General features: G+C 36.6%; 1 protein-coding gene across 1 annotated transcript; it reads left to right on the top strand.

Annotated features, from left to right (window-relative positions):
- The first annotated feature begins 5,760 nt into the window (after positions 1-5,760).
- Positions 5,761-6,126, top strand: LOC115954014. The gene has a single exon (XM_031071866.1). The coding sequence runs from the start codon at positions 5,761-5,763 to the stop codon at positions 6,124-6,126; it is 366 nt and encodes a 121-aa protein (XP_030927726.1).
- The last annotated feature ends 8,412 nt before the right edge of the window (positions 6,127-14,538 follow it).

The following is a 14,538-nucleotide window of genomic DNA, read 5'->3' as shown; positions in this document are numbered from 1 at the left end:
CCCCCTGAAGTACTCTTTCTATTATTAGCATTCCCAACCCAATCAGCATCAGAGTACCCAGCTAGGACATCACTTGTGTCCTTGTTATACCACACACCAAACTCAGCAGTTGTTTTGACATACTTTATGATTCTCTTTAAAGCAGTCATATGAGACTCTTTGGGATTAGCCTGATATCTAGCACATACTCCAATACTGTAACTAATGTCAGGTCTACTAACAGTAAGGTAAAGAAGACTACCTATCATGCTTCTATATAGAGAATGATCAACACTTCTACCTAACAAGTTAACAGTGAGTTTAACATTTGGGCTCATAGGGGTTCTGACGGAACTAGCAGATTCCAAACCAAATTTTTTCACAAGATCCTTAGCATATTTAGATTGAGATAGAAATATACCTGAATCTTATTGACGAATTTGCAACCCAAGGAAATGAGTCAGCTCTCCAATCATGCTCATCTCGAACTCTGCCTACATGAGTTTTGAGAAACCATGAGCAAGTTCATCCTTAGTCAATCCAAAGATGATATCATCAACATAGACTTGGGCAACTATTAGCTCGCTATCTTCTCTTTTGATGAAAAGAGTCTGATCAGCCTTTCCTCTTGTGAACCCATGTGACACCAAGTATTGTGTAAGTCGATCATAACAAGCTCTAGGGTCTTGCTTTAACCCATAGAGTGCCTTCTTGACGTACAGTACATGATCTGGAAAGTGTGGATCAATAAACCCTTTTGGTTGCTCCACATAAATGTCTTCTTTGAGCAATCCATTTAAGAAAGTAGTCTTCACATCCATTAGATAAAGCTTGAACTTTAATTGACAGGCTAGTGCAAGGAGAATTCTGATGGACTCCATACGGGCAACCAGAGCAAATGTTTCATCATAGTCTACTCCTTCCATTTGCGAGTATCCTTGAGCTACAAGCCGAGCCTTGTTCCGGATCACATTGCCCTCCTCATCAGTCTTGTTGTGGAATATCCACTTTGTACCAATGATGTGTACACCCTCCGGTCTAGATACCAAGGTCCAAACATCATTCCTCTGAAACTGAAGAAGTTCATCATGCATTAGTTCAACCCAACTTTCATCCTGAAGTGCTTCCTCAACTTTTGTGGGTTCAACCTGTGATAAATAAAAAGAATAAGACACAAAGTTTGCAACACATTTATCAACAGTTCGTTTCCTTAATGTGAGTTCATTCATATTTCCCATAACATTTTCTGGAGGATGATTTAATTTAACCCTGGATGAAGGTCTTTTCTCTTCATAAGACTCAGAATCTGGTGAAGTGGGTATGTCTACAGAATCTTCCAAAACACTGGGAGTACTAGGAGTACTTGGAGATGCAGGTTCTTATTCAATAAGTTTTTGAACTTCATTAGGCTCAGGAGGAAGAATTTCTTTGGGTAACTTCTCAATACCTTTCTGAGAACTAGAATCTGAAGATTCATCAATAACAACATTCACTGTCTCCATTACCTTTATAATTCTCTTGTTGTATACTCGATAAGCCTTGCTTGTGGAGGGGTAGCCCAAAAATATACCTTCATCACTCCTAGAGTCAAACTTTCCCACATTCTCTCTATCCTTAAGGATGAAACAAGTGCTTCCAAAGATCTTGAAGTACTTCACATTCGGCTTCCTTCCTTTCCATAACTCATATGGAGTCTTCTTGGTACCAGGTCTGAAGTACACCCTATTAACTGTATGACAAGCAGTGTTAACAGCTTCTCCCCAAAAGTTTTTAGCCAAATCCTTGTTATATAACATGGCTCTGGCCATCTCCTGAATAACTCTGTTCTTTCTTTCTACCACACAATTCTGCTGAGGAGTAATAGGAGCAGAGAATTCTTGAGATGCCTGATCTCTGGCAAAAGGACTCCATATATGAGTTTTCGAATTCTTTACCATGGTCACTTCGAATTCGATCAATCTTTAGGTTCTTCTCATTCTACAATCTTGTGCATAAGGCTTTAATGTGCTCAGGAGCATCAGACTTGGATCGTAAGAGAATGACCCAAGTGTACCTGGTAAAGTCGTCTACCACAACCATGATGTATCTCTTACCACCAAGAGACTCAGTTCTAGTTGGACCCATAAGATCCAAATGTAGAAGCTCCAATGGCCTAGATGTAGCTGATGCTTGAATGCTTGGATGATTAGCTTTTGTCTGTTTCCCAAGTTGACATGGTCCACACACCACATTGTTCATTCTACTAAGTTTCGGTATTCCCAAGACTGATTCATGCCTAGATACACTAGAAAGATGTTTGTAATAAGCATGTCCCATCCATTGATGTCATAAATCTTCATTTGGCAAACGAATGTTGTTGCATACAATATCAGCATCAGGAACCAATTCATAACAGTTGTCTAAAGTGCGAACACCACTTATGAGGTTCTTTCTAGACTCATCCATGACAAGACATTTTCCCTTTAAGAATAGCACCATGAAGTCTTAATCACATATCTGACTTATGCTTAATAGGTTCACCCTTAGACCTTCTACATAGAGGACATTTGCAATGTCTGGCAGTACAAGTAGAGAAATAATTCCCTTTCCTTTAATTTGAGGTTTGCTCCCATCATCGAAAGTGACATTGCCACCCTTTTTAGACTCGAAGGTCTTGAAGAGAGATCTGTCTCCAGTCATATGTTTTGAGCAACCGCTGTTGAGGTACCACAAACATGTGTCCATAACTTTAAATGCAGATTTCATCATAAAACACACTTCATGTTTAGATGACAGATTAGTGGGAATGGTGCTTTCTCTCATCTGCCATTTTTGAGCTAAGCCTTTAATGTTTACTCTTCTCAGACGAACTCCTTTGCACATTTTCATTCTGAGACAGTCTAGTTTCTTCTTAGCCAAACTGAGATCTTTTTCAATAGTCATCATAAGAGAATTCAAATAACTTTTAGACTTGTATTTTCTAAAACACTCAATCAAAAAGAGATTAGGAAAACAAGATGTATTTGAAAACATAGATCTTTTCAAGCTGTTACAGTCATGACAACAGGGGTCAATGGATCAACACAACAATGATTAAACCCTAATTAGAGTGTGCCTGCTCTGATACCACTTAATAGGCCACAAACTGAATGACCCCTTGTGATAGAAATTAATTAATTAATTAGCTAAGTTATTAATTAATCAATTTATCATGAAAACACGTGGTAGCACAAAAAAATCACCAATAAACTAATAACGCAGCGGAAAATAAATAACACGGTGATTTGTTTACGAATGGGGAAAACCTAATGGCAAAAACCCCACCGGGTGATTTTTAAGTCACCACTTCCGAACTCCACTATTATCATAACAAGCGGTTACAAGTAAAGGAATCCAAGTACCTTACCAACCTACAGTTGAACCCTTACCCCAATACGCAATTGGACTTGTTCTGTAGTGACAGTTTCCCTTTCAGCTACACGACTCCCAGTACATGACTAACCAATTGCGCGGATCCCAGTACGCGACTTCAATCACCAACTAAGAAGGTTGTTGGTTCAAAGTACTTCAGTTCATCCACACAATGAAGATCAAGAAGATGCTTGGTCACAAAACCCTACGGTGCACATACACAGCAACTTCTTCAAGAGAAAGAGATGAACTAGGGTAAGAACTTCGTCTCCGATCACAATTTGCTTGAATAGAGTTTGCTCAAAACTTGTGCAACTTGTGAACACTTTGACGACCCTTAAACTGATCCTTTTATATGTCTAGGGTTAGGAAAAAAGAAAGTCCATAGACACATTCACGGATCCCAAGAAAATCAGATTGAAATTCTGAAAATCTTAAAATCTCAACAGATAGCAGGTGTTGAGCAGGTGTTGAGCACACTGAATGAAGAACAGCTTCCTTAAGCTCGATAGATGCAGCTGTCGAGCTTTAATGATTTTGCACTCTGAACTTGTTTTCTTGAACAGACTTGAAGACTTCAATACTTGATCTTGAAACAAGATTTCTTGAAGTATTTAAAGACATCCTAAATCTACCAAATACAAGTAAAGTGCGTTTTGTCAAAGGATAAGCCAATTACATAAAATCATGACGTATGTTCTTAACATGTGAAACACATATGTCCTAACAATTGTCCTCAAGGATGTGACCATACATGGATTCTTTGTATACATTATGGGTATAGTAGTTAGTATTGAATGATATATATGCGATATGTATTGTATTGTGTACAAAATGTTTGTGACACAAGGCTGTAAAATTACTCATGAGTGGTATGATATCTCTCTCTCTCTCTCTCTCTCTCTCTATATATATATATATATATATCTCTATGTGTGTGTATTTTATGAATTGTATGTATCGGATGGTACATAAACATATGGTTTAAAATTAGATTTTTACTAAAATTTTGGGCTATGGCATGAGCTCAAATACTTTTGTACTTGTTTTTAAATACAATCATTGGAATACTACTATTTTAGCCCAATACAAAGACCTAGCACGAGTTTTTCTTACCCCCCCCCCCCGGTCTCCTTTTCACTAAAAAATTTATACTACACATTTGCCAACTTTTAGATTCCAAATCCTCCAATCAAAAAAAAAAAAAAAAAAAAAGACCTTCCCAACAACCTCTCTCTCTCTCTCTCTCTCTCTCTCTCTCTCTCTCTCTCTCTCTCTCTCTCTCTCTCTCTCTCTCTCTTTTGTGGAGATGAATTTGATTAGGCAATGCTAAATATGATGAGGGAAAAAATGATTTTGACTTATATATTATGTATTTACACTTTTATTTAATAAATTTGAATATGGATATTATAAATATATTTTCATTTGATTTTTTATTTTATTTTATTTATAATTTGGTCAAATGTTATAGCATAAATGATAATTAAAGTAGACATTAGTTGTATATGTTCCAATTTTATAATAAATATTCCATTTAAATATGTAAATTTATAGTTTTTCATAAATTTTATATAGTGTTTGTGTATCTTATGATACATAATACAACGATAAATAAAAAAAAAAAAAAAAAAAATCATGATACAATTCACGTTTTGACAACTATGGTCGTAATTATAACTTTTTTTTTTTAATTATATTTTTCCCCAATTCTATTTTATTTTAATCAATTATGAGGTTTAATGGTTATCAAGCTATCACAGATTCCTCTAATTAGAACTTTCCTCAAGTAGGCACAGTGGACAAAGTTAAGAAGAAAAAGAAGGACAGCAGTAGAAATATAGAGCAGAAGAAGAAGAAAGTATCAGAGGCAAACGACAAGTAGGCTTAGGTGTATTAGTGCCAAAATTACTTGTAGCTTAGTAATGTATTTAAGTGTCTTTGAGTAGCATGTGTGGGAGTTAGTTTTTTTTCTCACGTGCCTAGTGTAGTTAAGAGGATCTTTTGCTTTCTGGTTTTCTGTTAGTTTGTTAGCACCTTTTTTGCTTCCAGTGACTTTGATTCTTAGCTATATATATAGCTCATTGTAATTAGCTTGTTAATTCAAGAAATCGTTTCTCTCATTCAGATTTCATATGGTATCAGAGCAATTTGCTTCTGTTTAAAGCATTTCCTTTTTCACTGTTTTTCAATCCCTAGAAACTTTGAGGATAAAGTTCTCAAAGATTTGAAGCTTCTCTAATGGCTTCCACTGAATCCTCTGCCTTAGCTTCTTTAAGCACCATTGATGAATCTCATCCTTTCTTCCTACTTCATGCTTAAAGTCGAAGAGTAATCTTGATTTCACAGCCTTTAGTTGGAGGAGAAAGTTACTTTGCTTGGGCTAGATCAATGGAGAGGGCACTCAGTGTTAAGAACAAGCTTGGATTTATTGATGGAACTTCGATTCTCACACCTTCCATGGCGAAAGAGCCTTTGATTGCTCAAGCATGGACTCGCTGCAACAACATAGTTGTTGCTTGGATTCTTAATTATGTATCACCTAGAATTGCTACAAGTGTGACATATCAGTTGCAGAAAGATCTTGCTAGCATTTCACAAGATGATACCTTTATCAGTGACTATTTTACTCAATTGACAATTCTTTGGGATGAAATTCAGAATTTTTGTCCTTTTCCTTGTTGCTCATGCGGTAAGTGCACATTCAATGTTAATGGAATTATTGAAGATCTTCAGCACAAAGATTCAGTCATGTAGTTGCTAATGGGGTTGAATGAATCATTTGCCCAAGTCTGAGGACAAATTTTGCTAATGGATCCACTACCTCCTCTAAACAAAGTTTACTCTTTGTTGATTCAAGAGGAGAGGCAAAGATCAATTGGAGTGGACCTTTTGTTGAGTCCACTACCCTTGCAGCAAAGGTCAATTCTGGATTTCGTTCTTCCTCAACTGGTGGTTACAAGAATCACAAGTGATAGGCCAAGAATATATTGACCCTTTGTGATAAATTAACCAATTAATTAGTCAAGTCAATTAATTAATTCAATTAACATGCAATACGTGTGGTAGCACAAACAAATCACCAACTAAGTTAATATGCAACGGAAAATAAAATTGACACGGTGATTTGTTTACGAATAGGGAAAACCTCCAAGGCAAAAAACCCACCGGGTAATTTTAAGATCACCACTCCTGAGAATCCACTATTATCACAACAAGTGGTTACAAGTAAAGGAATCCCAGTACCTTATATCAACCTATAGTTGAACCCTTACCCCAATACCCAATTAGACTTGTTCTGTAGTGACAATCTCTCCTTTTTAATGCACGGCTCCCAATATGTGACTAACCAATCGATGCACGAATCCAGGTACGTGACTAACCACCAACTTGAGAAGGATGTTGGTTGCAAAGTTCTTCAGTTCATCAACACGATGAAGATCAAGAAAATCATTGATTAGAAAATCCTACGGCGTACAAACACAATAGCTTCTCCAAGAGAAAGATGAATTAGGGTATATGTCTTTGGTTACAATATGCTTGTGAAAAACTTTTGCATTTAGTTGCATTAGCTATGACGGCCCTTAAAATAATCCTTATATATGTTTAGGGTTGTGAGAAAAGAAAGCCTAAACAAATATACACGGATAGGTGTGAAATCAGATCTAAAAAACTGATTTTCGTAAATCTCGATAGATAGGTTATCTATCAAGTAGTTGTTAAGCATTGGGCTAAACAAGCCTTTTAAACCTCGATAGATGCTATTTGTCGAGCTAGCTGTCGAGATTTAAAATCCAACACTTCTTCACTTGTTTATTGGACAGATTTGCATGACTTTAACACTTGGACTTGAACTCTAGTTCCTTGAAGTATTAAACACATCCTAGATCTACCCAATTACAATTAAGGTGCATTTTGTCATAGGATTAGCCAATTCTAAATGAAATATGTTCCTAACATGATTCACATATGTCCTAATAACAAGAAAGGCAAGGAACTACCTATATGCAGTCACTGTGGTGTGGTTGGGCACACTGTGGACATGTGCTATAAAATCCATGGCTATCCATCAAGGTATAAGCCCAAGTCAAGGAATGCTCAGGTTAATCAAGTTTTAGGCACTAATCTTGGTCTTGATTCTTGTGCACAATCTTAAGCTCATTTTGGATCTCAGCCACCGTTTCCCCATTTTCAATTAGGGAATCAATCTCAAGCTCCTATGCAAAGCCAATTCACTACTTCAATTCAATTTCCATTCACACTTGAGCAATGCCAGAAGCTCCTTGCAATGATTGGTGGACAGGAAGCACTTTCAACATCTCTAGGAATGGCAAATAATGTATCTCTCCCTACACAATAGACTACTTCTTTGGCAGGTATCTTCTCTCAACCCAATCTTACTCTTAAACATTCAGTTTTTGTTGCCAAGGTTATGAATAGAATTGCTTTTGGTTATAAGACCTGGGTTATTGACACAGGAGCTAGTGATCATATTGTATGCTTAATGACTTTGTTACATTCTATCACTCTAGTTACAAATTGCATTGTTGAATTACCTAATGGAGAGTCTGCTCAGGTCACATACATTGGATTTGTCTAATTATTAGCCACTTTAATCATTCATAATGTCCTTTGTGTCCCTTCTTTCTCTTTCAACCTCTTATCTGTTAGCAACTAACTCAAAAGTTGTCATGTTGCCTTGTTTTCTTGGCTCAATATTGTTTTATTTAGGACCTTACCTATTGGAGGACGATTTGAGTGGGTGAAATGAACAATGGACTTTACTTGCTGCAGCATTCTCCATCTGCAACAACAAGACTACCTTTCTCTCTTCCTGATTTTGTCACTCAGTTCAGAAAATACAATGTTCTGTCAGCTAAAGCTTCTACTCTAGATATGTCTAATATTTGGCATTTTATTTTAGGTCACCCTTCATTGAAAAAAATGTTACCCCTTAAATCTGTTTTACCTTTTTTCTCTGGTGAATGCATAGAAACCTATACTATTTGTCCTTTGGCAAAATAGGAACGTTTATCTTTTCCTTTCAATAATAATATGTGCTCTTCTGCCTTTGATTTGATTCATGTGGATGTTTGGGGGCCTTATTCTATTCCTACTCATGATGGTTATAGATATTTTTTAACTATAGTGGATGATGCAACCAGGTCTACTTGGGCTTTTCTAATGAAGTCTAAGTCTGAAATTAGACCTCTCATTCTTTCTTTTCATAAGATGATTTGTACTCAGTTTGGTTTTGGTTTTAAAGCTATTCATTATGATAATGCATTTGAGTTTTGTATGGTTGACTTCTTTAGTGCTCATGGTATTATTCATTAGAGGAGTTGTGCTTATACTCCACAACAAAATTCTATTGTGGAAAGAAAGCATCAACATATTTTAGTTATTGCCAGAGCTCTAAAGATTCAATCCCATATTCCTATTGCATATTAGGGTGATTGCATTCTCACTGTAGTTCATCTCATCAATAGGCTCCTTTCTCCCTTACTTAACAATTTAACTCCCTTTGAAAAGCTTTTCAACAATCCACCAACATATACTCATATCAAAGTCTTTGGTTGCCTTTGTTACACATCCACTATAGCTCCTAATAGGCCAAAGTTTGCCCCTAGAGCTTCTCTTTGTGTCTTTTTAGGTTATCTTTTCAATACCAAAGGTTATAAGGTTCTTAATCTCAAAACTAGAACTATTTCTGTTTCTAGGGATGTCATTTTTGATGAACAAATTTTTCCTCTCTCCCATGTGAATGTTCAATTAGTGTATAAAATACCTTGAACGTTTAAACACCCAAATTACAAATTACCAATTCAAGCTTATTATCAAACAATGTATGTACGGAATATGAACATAAGCTAAACAAAAAATTGATAAAACAATCTAAACCAAATAAAATCACACCTACAGTAGAAAATTAAATGGAAAAGATTAAGGGAAGAGAGATGCAAACACAAAGACAACACAACAATGTGTTATTGAAGAGGAAACCGAAATTTTCGGTGTAAAACCTCTCCGTTGCCCTCCAAGCAGTCAATAATCCATTAGAAAATGAAGTTGGAATACATGAACAGCAAAAAACCCTCCAAGCCTAATCTACCCAATGTACCTAAGCCTTCCCAGCTTCTTGTTCCAACGAGGTTACATCAAACCTTTGTCTTTTCTAGCTTACCGGATTTTGCTATAACCCATAGCATCAACCAATATCAATTGGTTCCTTCCTAACTGCTTCCCAAGCACCAAACAACCTCCTCATAGATATAGGTGTCGTGAGAAAAGGTTTTGGCTGATGTACCTCTCAAGGATGTAACAATGGAGAGGGTGAGAGTAGAGGAATTTGGAGAATCAAAAGATGAAGATTGTGGATGAGTCAATCTTGTTTTTCTCTAGGGTTTCTCTCTCAAAATTCTTTCGGAAGTTCTCTACATTTCGTGGGCATAAAGGGTATTTATACTGGTGTGTGATTGGAATGCGAAGAGTCAATTTTTCCCAAACAGAGTGTATTGGCGACTTGGCCTCTCGACTTGACTAAGTCATGAGTCCAAGCCGCGAGCTAACTGAATGGTCGGACTGGACTTTTTGTCCTATAATGCTCTAGCTGGCATAACTATTCAGCTCCTCTGCATGCTTCACTCATGTGCATCCTTTGGCGACTTGCAAGCCATGAGCAAGTCACGAGATCTAGTTGCGGGTCCCTTGTTGAGTGCACAATCTTGAACTTTTCTTCACACTCTCTCACACACTACCCTTACATGATTCTCACCTAAATACAGGGTTTCTAAATGCTGAATTACAAGCAAATTGGCACGTAATAAAGCCAACAAAATGGTTGATTAAATTTAATCTTACAATCTCCCCCTTTGGCTATTCCGTGACAAAACCCTAAAACAAACTCTAGACTTAACATGTAAGTTGGGAATAGTTGAACAAAACTCACTCAAACCTAACTCTAGAATCTGTGTGGCTCTTGAACCATAAGTACAAGTATCTCCTGAAAAACAACAACATAATATGATCATTGTATGCAAAAAACTTATAATGCATATGGAGCAAGTATAATGCGATCAAGCGAAATAGACTTAAGCAATAAACCATGGCTTGACCAAAAATGAACAATCACTATAAATAGTGACCATTCACACAAGGAATGAACATCCGGACATGCAAGCTAATAAGTTCAATGCAAAGTATCATTTGCATGTCCAACACTTAACCAATGCAACAACTCAAGGTAATTGCATTAAGGATATAAAATCCAACAAAGGTCACAAGAGTGATGTACTTAAAGAAAATGCATAACATTAATCAACAAGTACTACGCTACAAAGCAAGGGTACAAAAACACAGTAAACTTAAACTGAATATATCATCTTATATATATACCACAGAACCAACAGCTTTAAACAAAGTATTAAAACCATATCCATGAGTTTAAACCAAGTTTATTTAGCAAACCCATAATAACAATAACACCACTTCAAAACATAACACCAAAAACACAAAAGATATAAAGTAAACACTGCTGAAATTAAGTTTTTGGTATGCTCCCCCTCAAAAAGGCACTCTCCCTCAAGAGCTACCCTCCAAAATTCTCCCCCTTTTTGACTAGAATGGCCAAAGGGCTACTGTTGGGTGGTGAAACTATCAAGCTTTGCTGAAAGTAAGTTCATCTGATCTTGGAGAGCATCTAGCCTGTCAGATTGCTTATTCTGGACATCTCTGAGCCCATCAATCCTCTCAAGGATGATTTGGAATGCATCAGTACAATAGATGAAGATGAAGCTCTGCTCCTCTTGCCATGGCCTCTTGAGCTTGAGGGTTGTCCTCCAGCCTTTGTCTCAGTCTCCATTAGTTCACCTCCTTCTTGATCACCCTCCTCTTCATCACCCAGAAGAAGAACTCTTATTCTCGTAATGGTTAGAGTGTTAATGGCTGAGGGAGTAGACATGAGGTTGATATCTTGAAGGATTTCCACACCTTTTGCTCTATAAAGTCTCATAAGTAGGCTAGGGAAGATTAGCTTTGCCCTTGAAGTTGTTTTGGTCTCATCAACAATAATACATAAGATGTGAGCACTTATATCAATGTAGGTGTTCTCCTTGAGCTCTATGAGGAAAATGGCTCTAGCATTGTTGATTGTGGTCATCTTCTTCACTGGGTATAGGTTAAAAATCATGATCACAATGAGGCATCTCATATCAGTTGCAAAGGCAATGGTGTTGAGGCATCTCCCCTCTCTAACTCCACCAATATGAGTTTGGACAGTTTCTATAGATAGCATCCTATCCTTGTAGTGTGTGAAATCATGCTCCAAATCCTCAAACCCGAGCATCTCATCAATATCATCCAAGTCTATTGTAAACTCATGTCCTCGAATCCAGCAATTGATCTCATCCTTTCTTAACATAGCATTAGCATAGAACTCCCTAATCAGAGGTTCACATACTCCAGGCAGATCACTCAATAACTTGTTCCAACCCTTGTCCTAAAGTCAACTAGGAATGAATGTGTCCCTCAAATCTACCAAGTCCACAAATCTCTCCTTGATGATAGGTGCCTTCAAGTAGAACTGAGTATACCTCTCAAAATGTTGAGGAGATCTGAACTTTGTATTGTCCATCTTCAACCTTTTGTCACCCTTTTTTGGCAATAGTCTTCTTTTTTGTAGGAGTCATCTGCAAAACCATAGTAGCAAATCCCACAAAAACAGAGCACAATAAATGGAAACTCAAAAGTTAGTAACATGTTAGTAGCATTGAAAAGAACAGAGAGTAATAATAAATAATTAGTCTATATACAGTTCAGAATAACCCAAAATAGAAGACCACAGTACAGATTTATCACCAACTCTTAAACATACCACAGTGTAATAGTGTGCACAGAAACACAACATGAGCAACCTAGGGTACACAGCCAAACACATAAACTAATATGCATAAAGCAAACATTTTGAACCAAAGATACTCACAAACAGTGTGAATCACAAAAACCCTAAAAATTAAGCACGTCTATAAGACATATCTCAATGGGTATGATATGCTCAACAGAAGACAAATCAGTAAACACACTCAAGGATGAAAATCAATCATGATATCAAGAAAATCTAGCATCCTAAAAAAAAAAAAAAAAAAAAAAAAAAAAAAAAAAACACCCAAACTCAACAAACACGAACCCAACCCATATCCGAAACATCATATATCACAAATATCAACAACTCAAAAATCCAAGAAAACAAGGCTATAAACATGAAATATTTAGTGAGAATAAGAAAACCCATACCTTTTTCTTGAAGATTAAAGAGAAATGATGAACAACAATGGTGGTTCTTCGAGAGTGACACGGTGAGCTTGAGAGAGGTATAAACGGGGAAGATAATGAACAATCACAAAAGTTCAAGGAAAAACTGAAAAGTTTTAAAAACTGTCCTTAAAATGCAAAACACGTGTTTTTCGTGACTAAACCAAGTCGCGGACAAGTCGCCAAACACCTTAGAGCCAAAATTTTGAAAAAAATTGTCTGAGTGTTTTTCGCGATTGGAAGGTCCACCCACGAAGAAGTTGCGAAGGGAGCCACGAAAACTTTTGTATAGCCTCGCGATTGGAGCTACCACTCGTGAATAAGTCGCCAAACTGAGCCGCGAGAACTTCCAAAACCCAAAATTTTGAAAAATTTTCTAAGTATTTTTTGCAATTGGAACATTGACCCGCCAGTGAGTTGCGTAAACCTACTGAGTAAGCTCGCGACTAGGGGCATGCAACTGGTCATACCCGTGACCAAGTCGCCAGAACAGGGCAATACTGTTTTTGAAATTTTTGATATTTTTGCAAAAAAAATAAAACACTTTCCAAAAACAATTAAAACATTAAAAAATCTTTTTGTGTTTGATCAACAAAAATTGAGTATGTGAAACACATTTAATCAAGTACAATCACACAAATGAATATGACATTCATTGAACATAGACATGTGTGATGTGTGTGGATATCAAAGATGAGACAGTCCTTAGTCTAATGTGAAGTTTCAATGATCAAGTCAACCAAGACATACATAATTAGTACTAGATAGAGCGACCCATCTCAATTATAGGAATATGCATATATGACCTCTCACATAACTTGATAACATAACTTTGAAGCTTTTCATTTGGCTCCATATACATCATATCATTTGATCTTTTTGAATCATTACATCTCATTTTGAGATCGATGCCTGAAATTTTTAATATTTCAATTTGATGTGCAAGCCTTTGGCTTTTTGGGCATCATACATTTTATTTTAAGTCGCTTTCCCTTTTTCCTAGTCAAATACTAATATGTACGATAGGCTTTTTAAGCAAAAACAATAAAATAAAAGAGTGGGAAGATATATAGGCACAAGTCTATGCATGTCTCAAGATCAACAAAACCATTGACTAATCATTCATGACAAGTTTGAAGATCAATTTACAACAATCACATAGGTGTCAAGAGTTTTCCCACAATAATATATGAGTGCATAGGGAACAAGCTACATTCGTAAATGCATAAGGCCATTTGTACGAAGGTACAGGGTGAAATATGCTTGTACAAAACACAATAATGTTAATCAAACTTTTTGGATTTTCTACTTTTTATATGTTTTTGGATTTTTGACACGAAAGCAAGAATAGATTGATCAAAAGCAACAATGTAAAAACATTTAAAACAAACATAAACAAACAAACAATTTTCAACTCAAGCTAGCAAAAAGTACACAACCGAGCATAGTCATAAAACATAGGAAGTATTGATGCATGGACATGTTGTAATGCTTATGCATGAGTACCCTTCTTCACCCACACGCCACATGCGTTTGGGGTGATATCCCTATAGGATTGGGTACGAGTGTTAGGGCTTTCAAACCTTCTGGTGAAGCTTGCCAAGTAGGTGGTGAATGCATCAATTATCTTCATCACATCCATCACTCTGGAATCACCATCTCGACCTCTTGGATGCCCAACAGCCCAATTCCTTTTGTCATCCCTTGGTCCTTTTGACCTTTGATCCCTTGCATTCTTCAATGCACTAAGCATATGATGATTTGGTTTGGTGTGCCCTTGAAGTCCACAATGACGATAGAAATGGTTTGTTCTTGGACCTCTTTGTGATTTTGGAAGTGATTTCCCTTTAGGTTCAAGTT

This window comes from Quercus lobata, chromosome 1 (genome assembly GCF_001633185.2).
Source record: "Quercus lobata isolate SW786 chromosome 1, ValleyOak3.0 Primary Assembly, whole genome shotgun sequence".
Taxonomy (NCBI): Eukaryota; Viridiplantae; Streptophyta; class Magnoliopsida; order Fagales; family Fagaceae; genus Quercus; species Quercus lobata.
Note: the sequence above shows the minus strand (reverse complement) of the source record. Positions and strands in the feature narration are given on the sequence as shown.

Excerpts from the sequence above, each read along its gene's own strand:
- LOC115954014 (XM_031071866.1), top strand. The coding sequence starts at position 5,761 with ATGGAGAGGGCACTCAGTGTTAAGAACAAGCTTGGATTTATTGATGGA.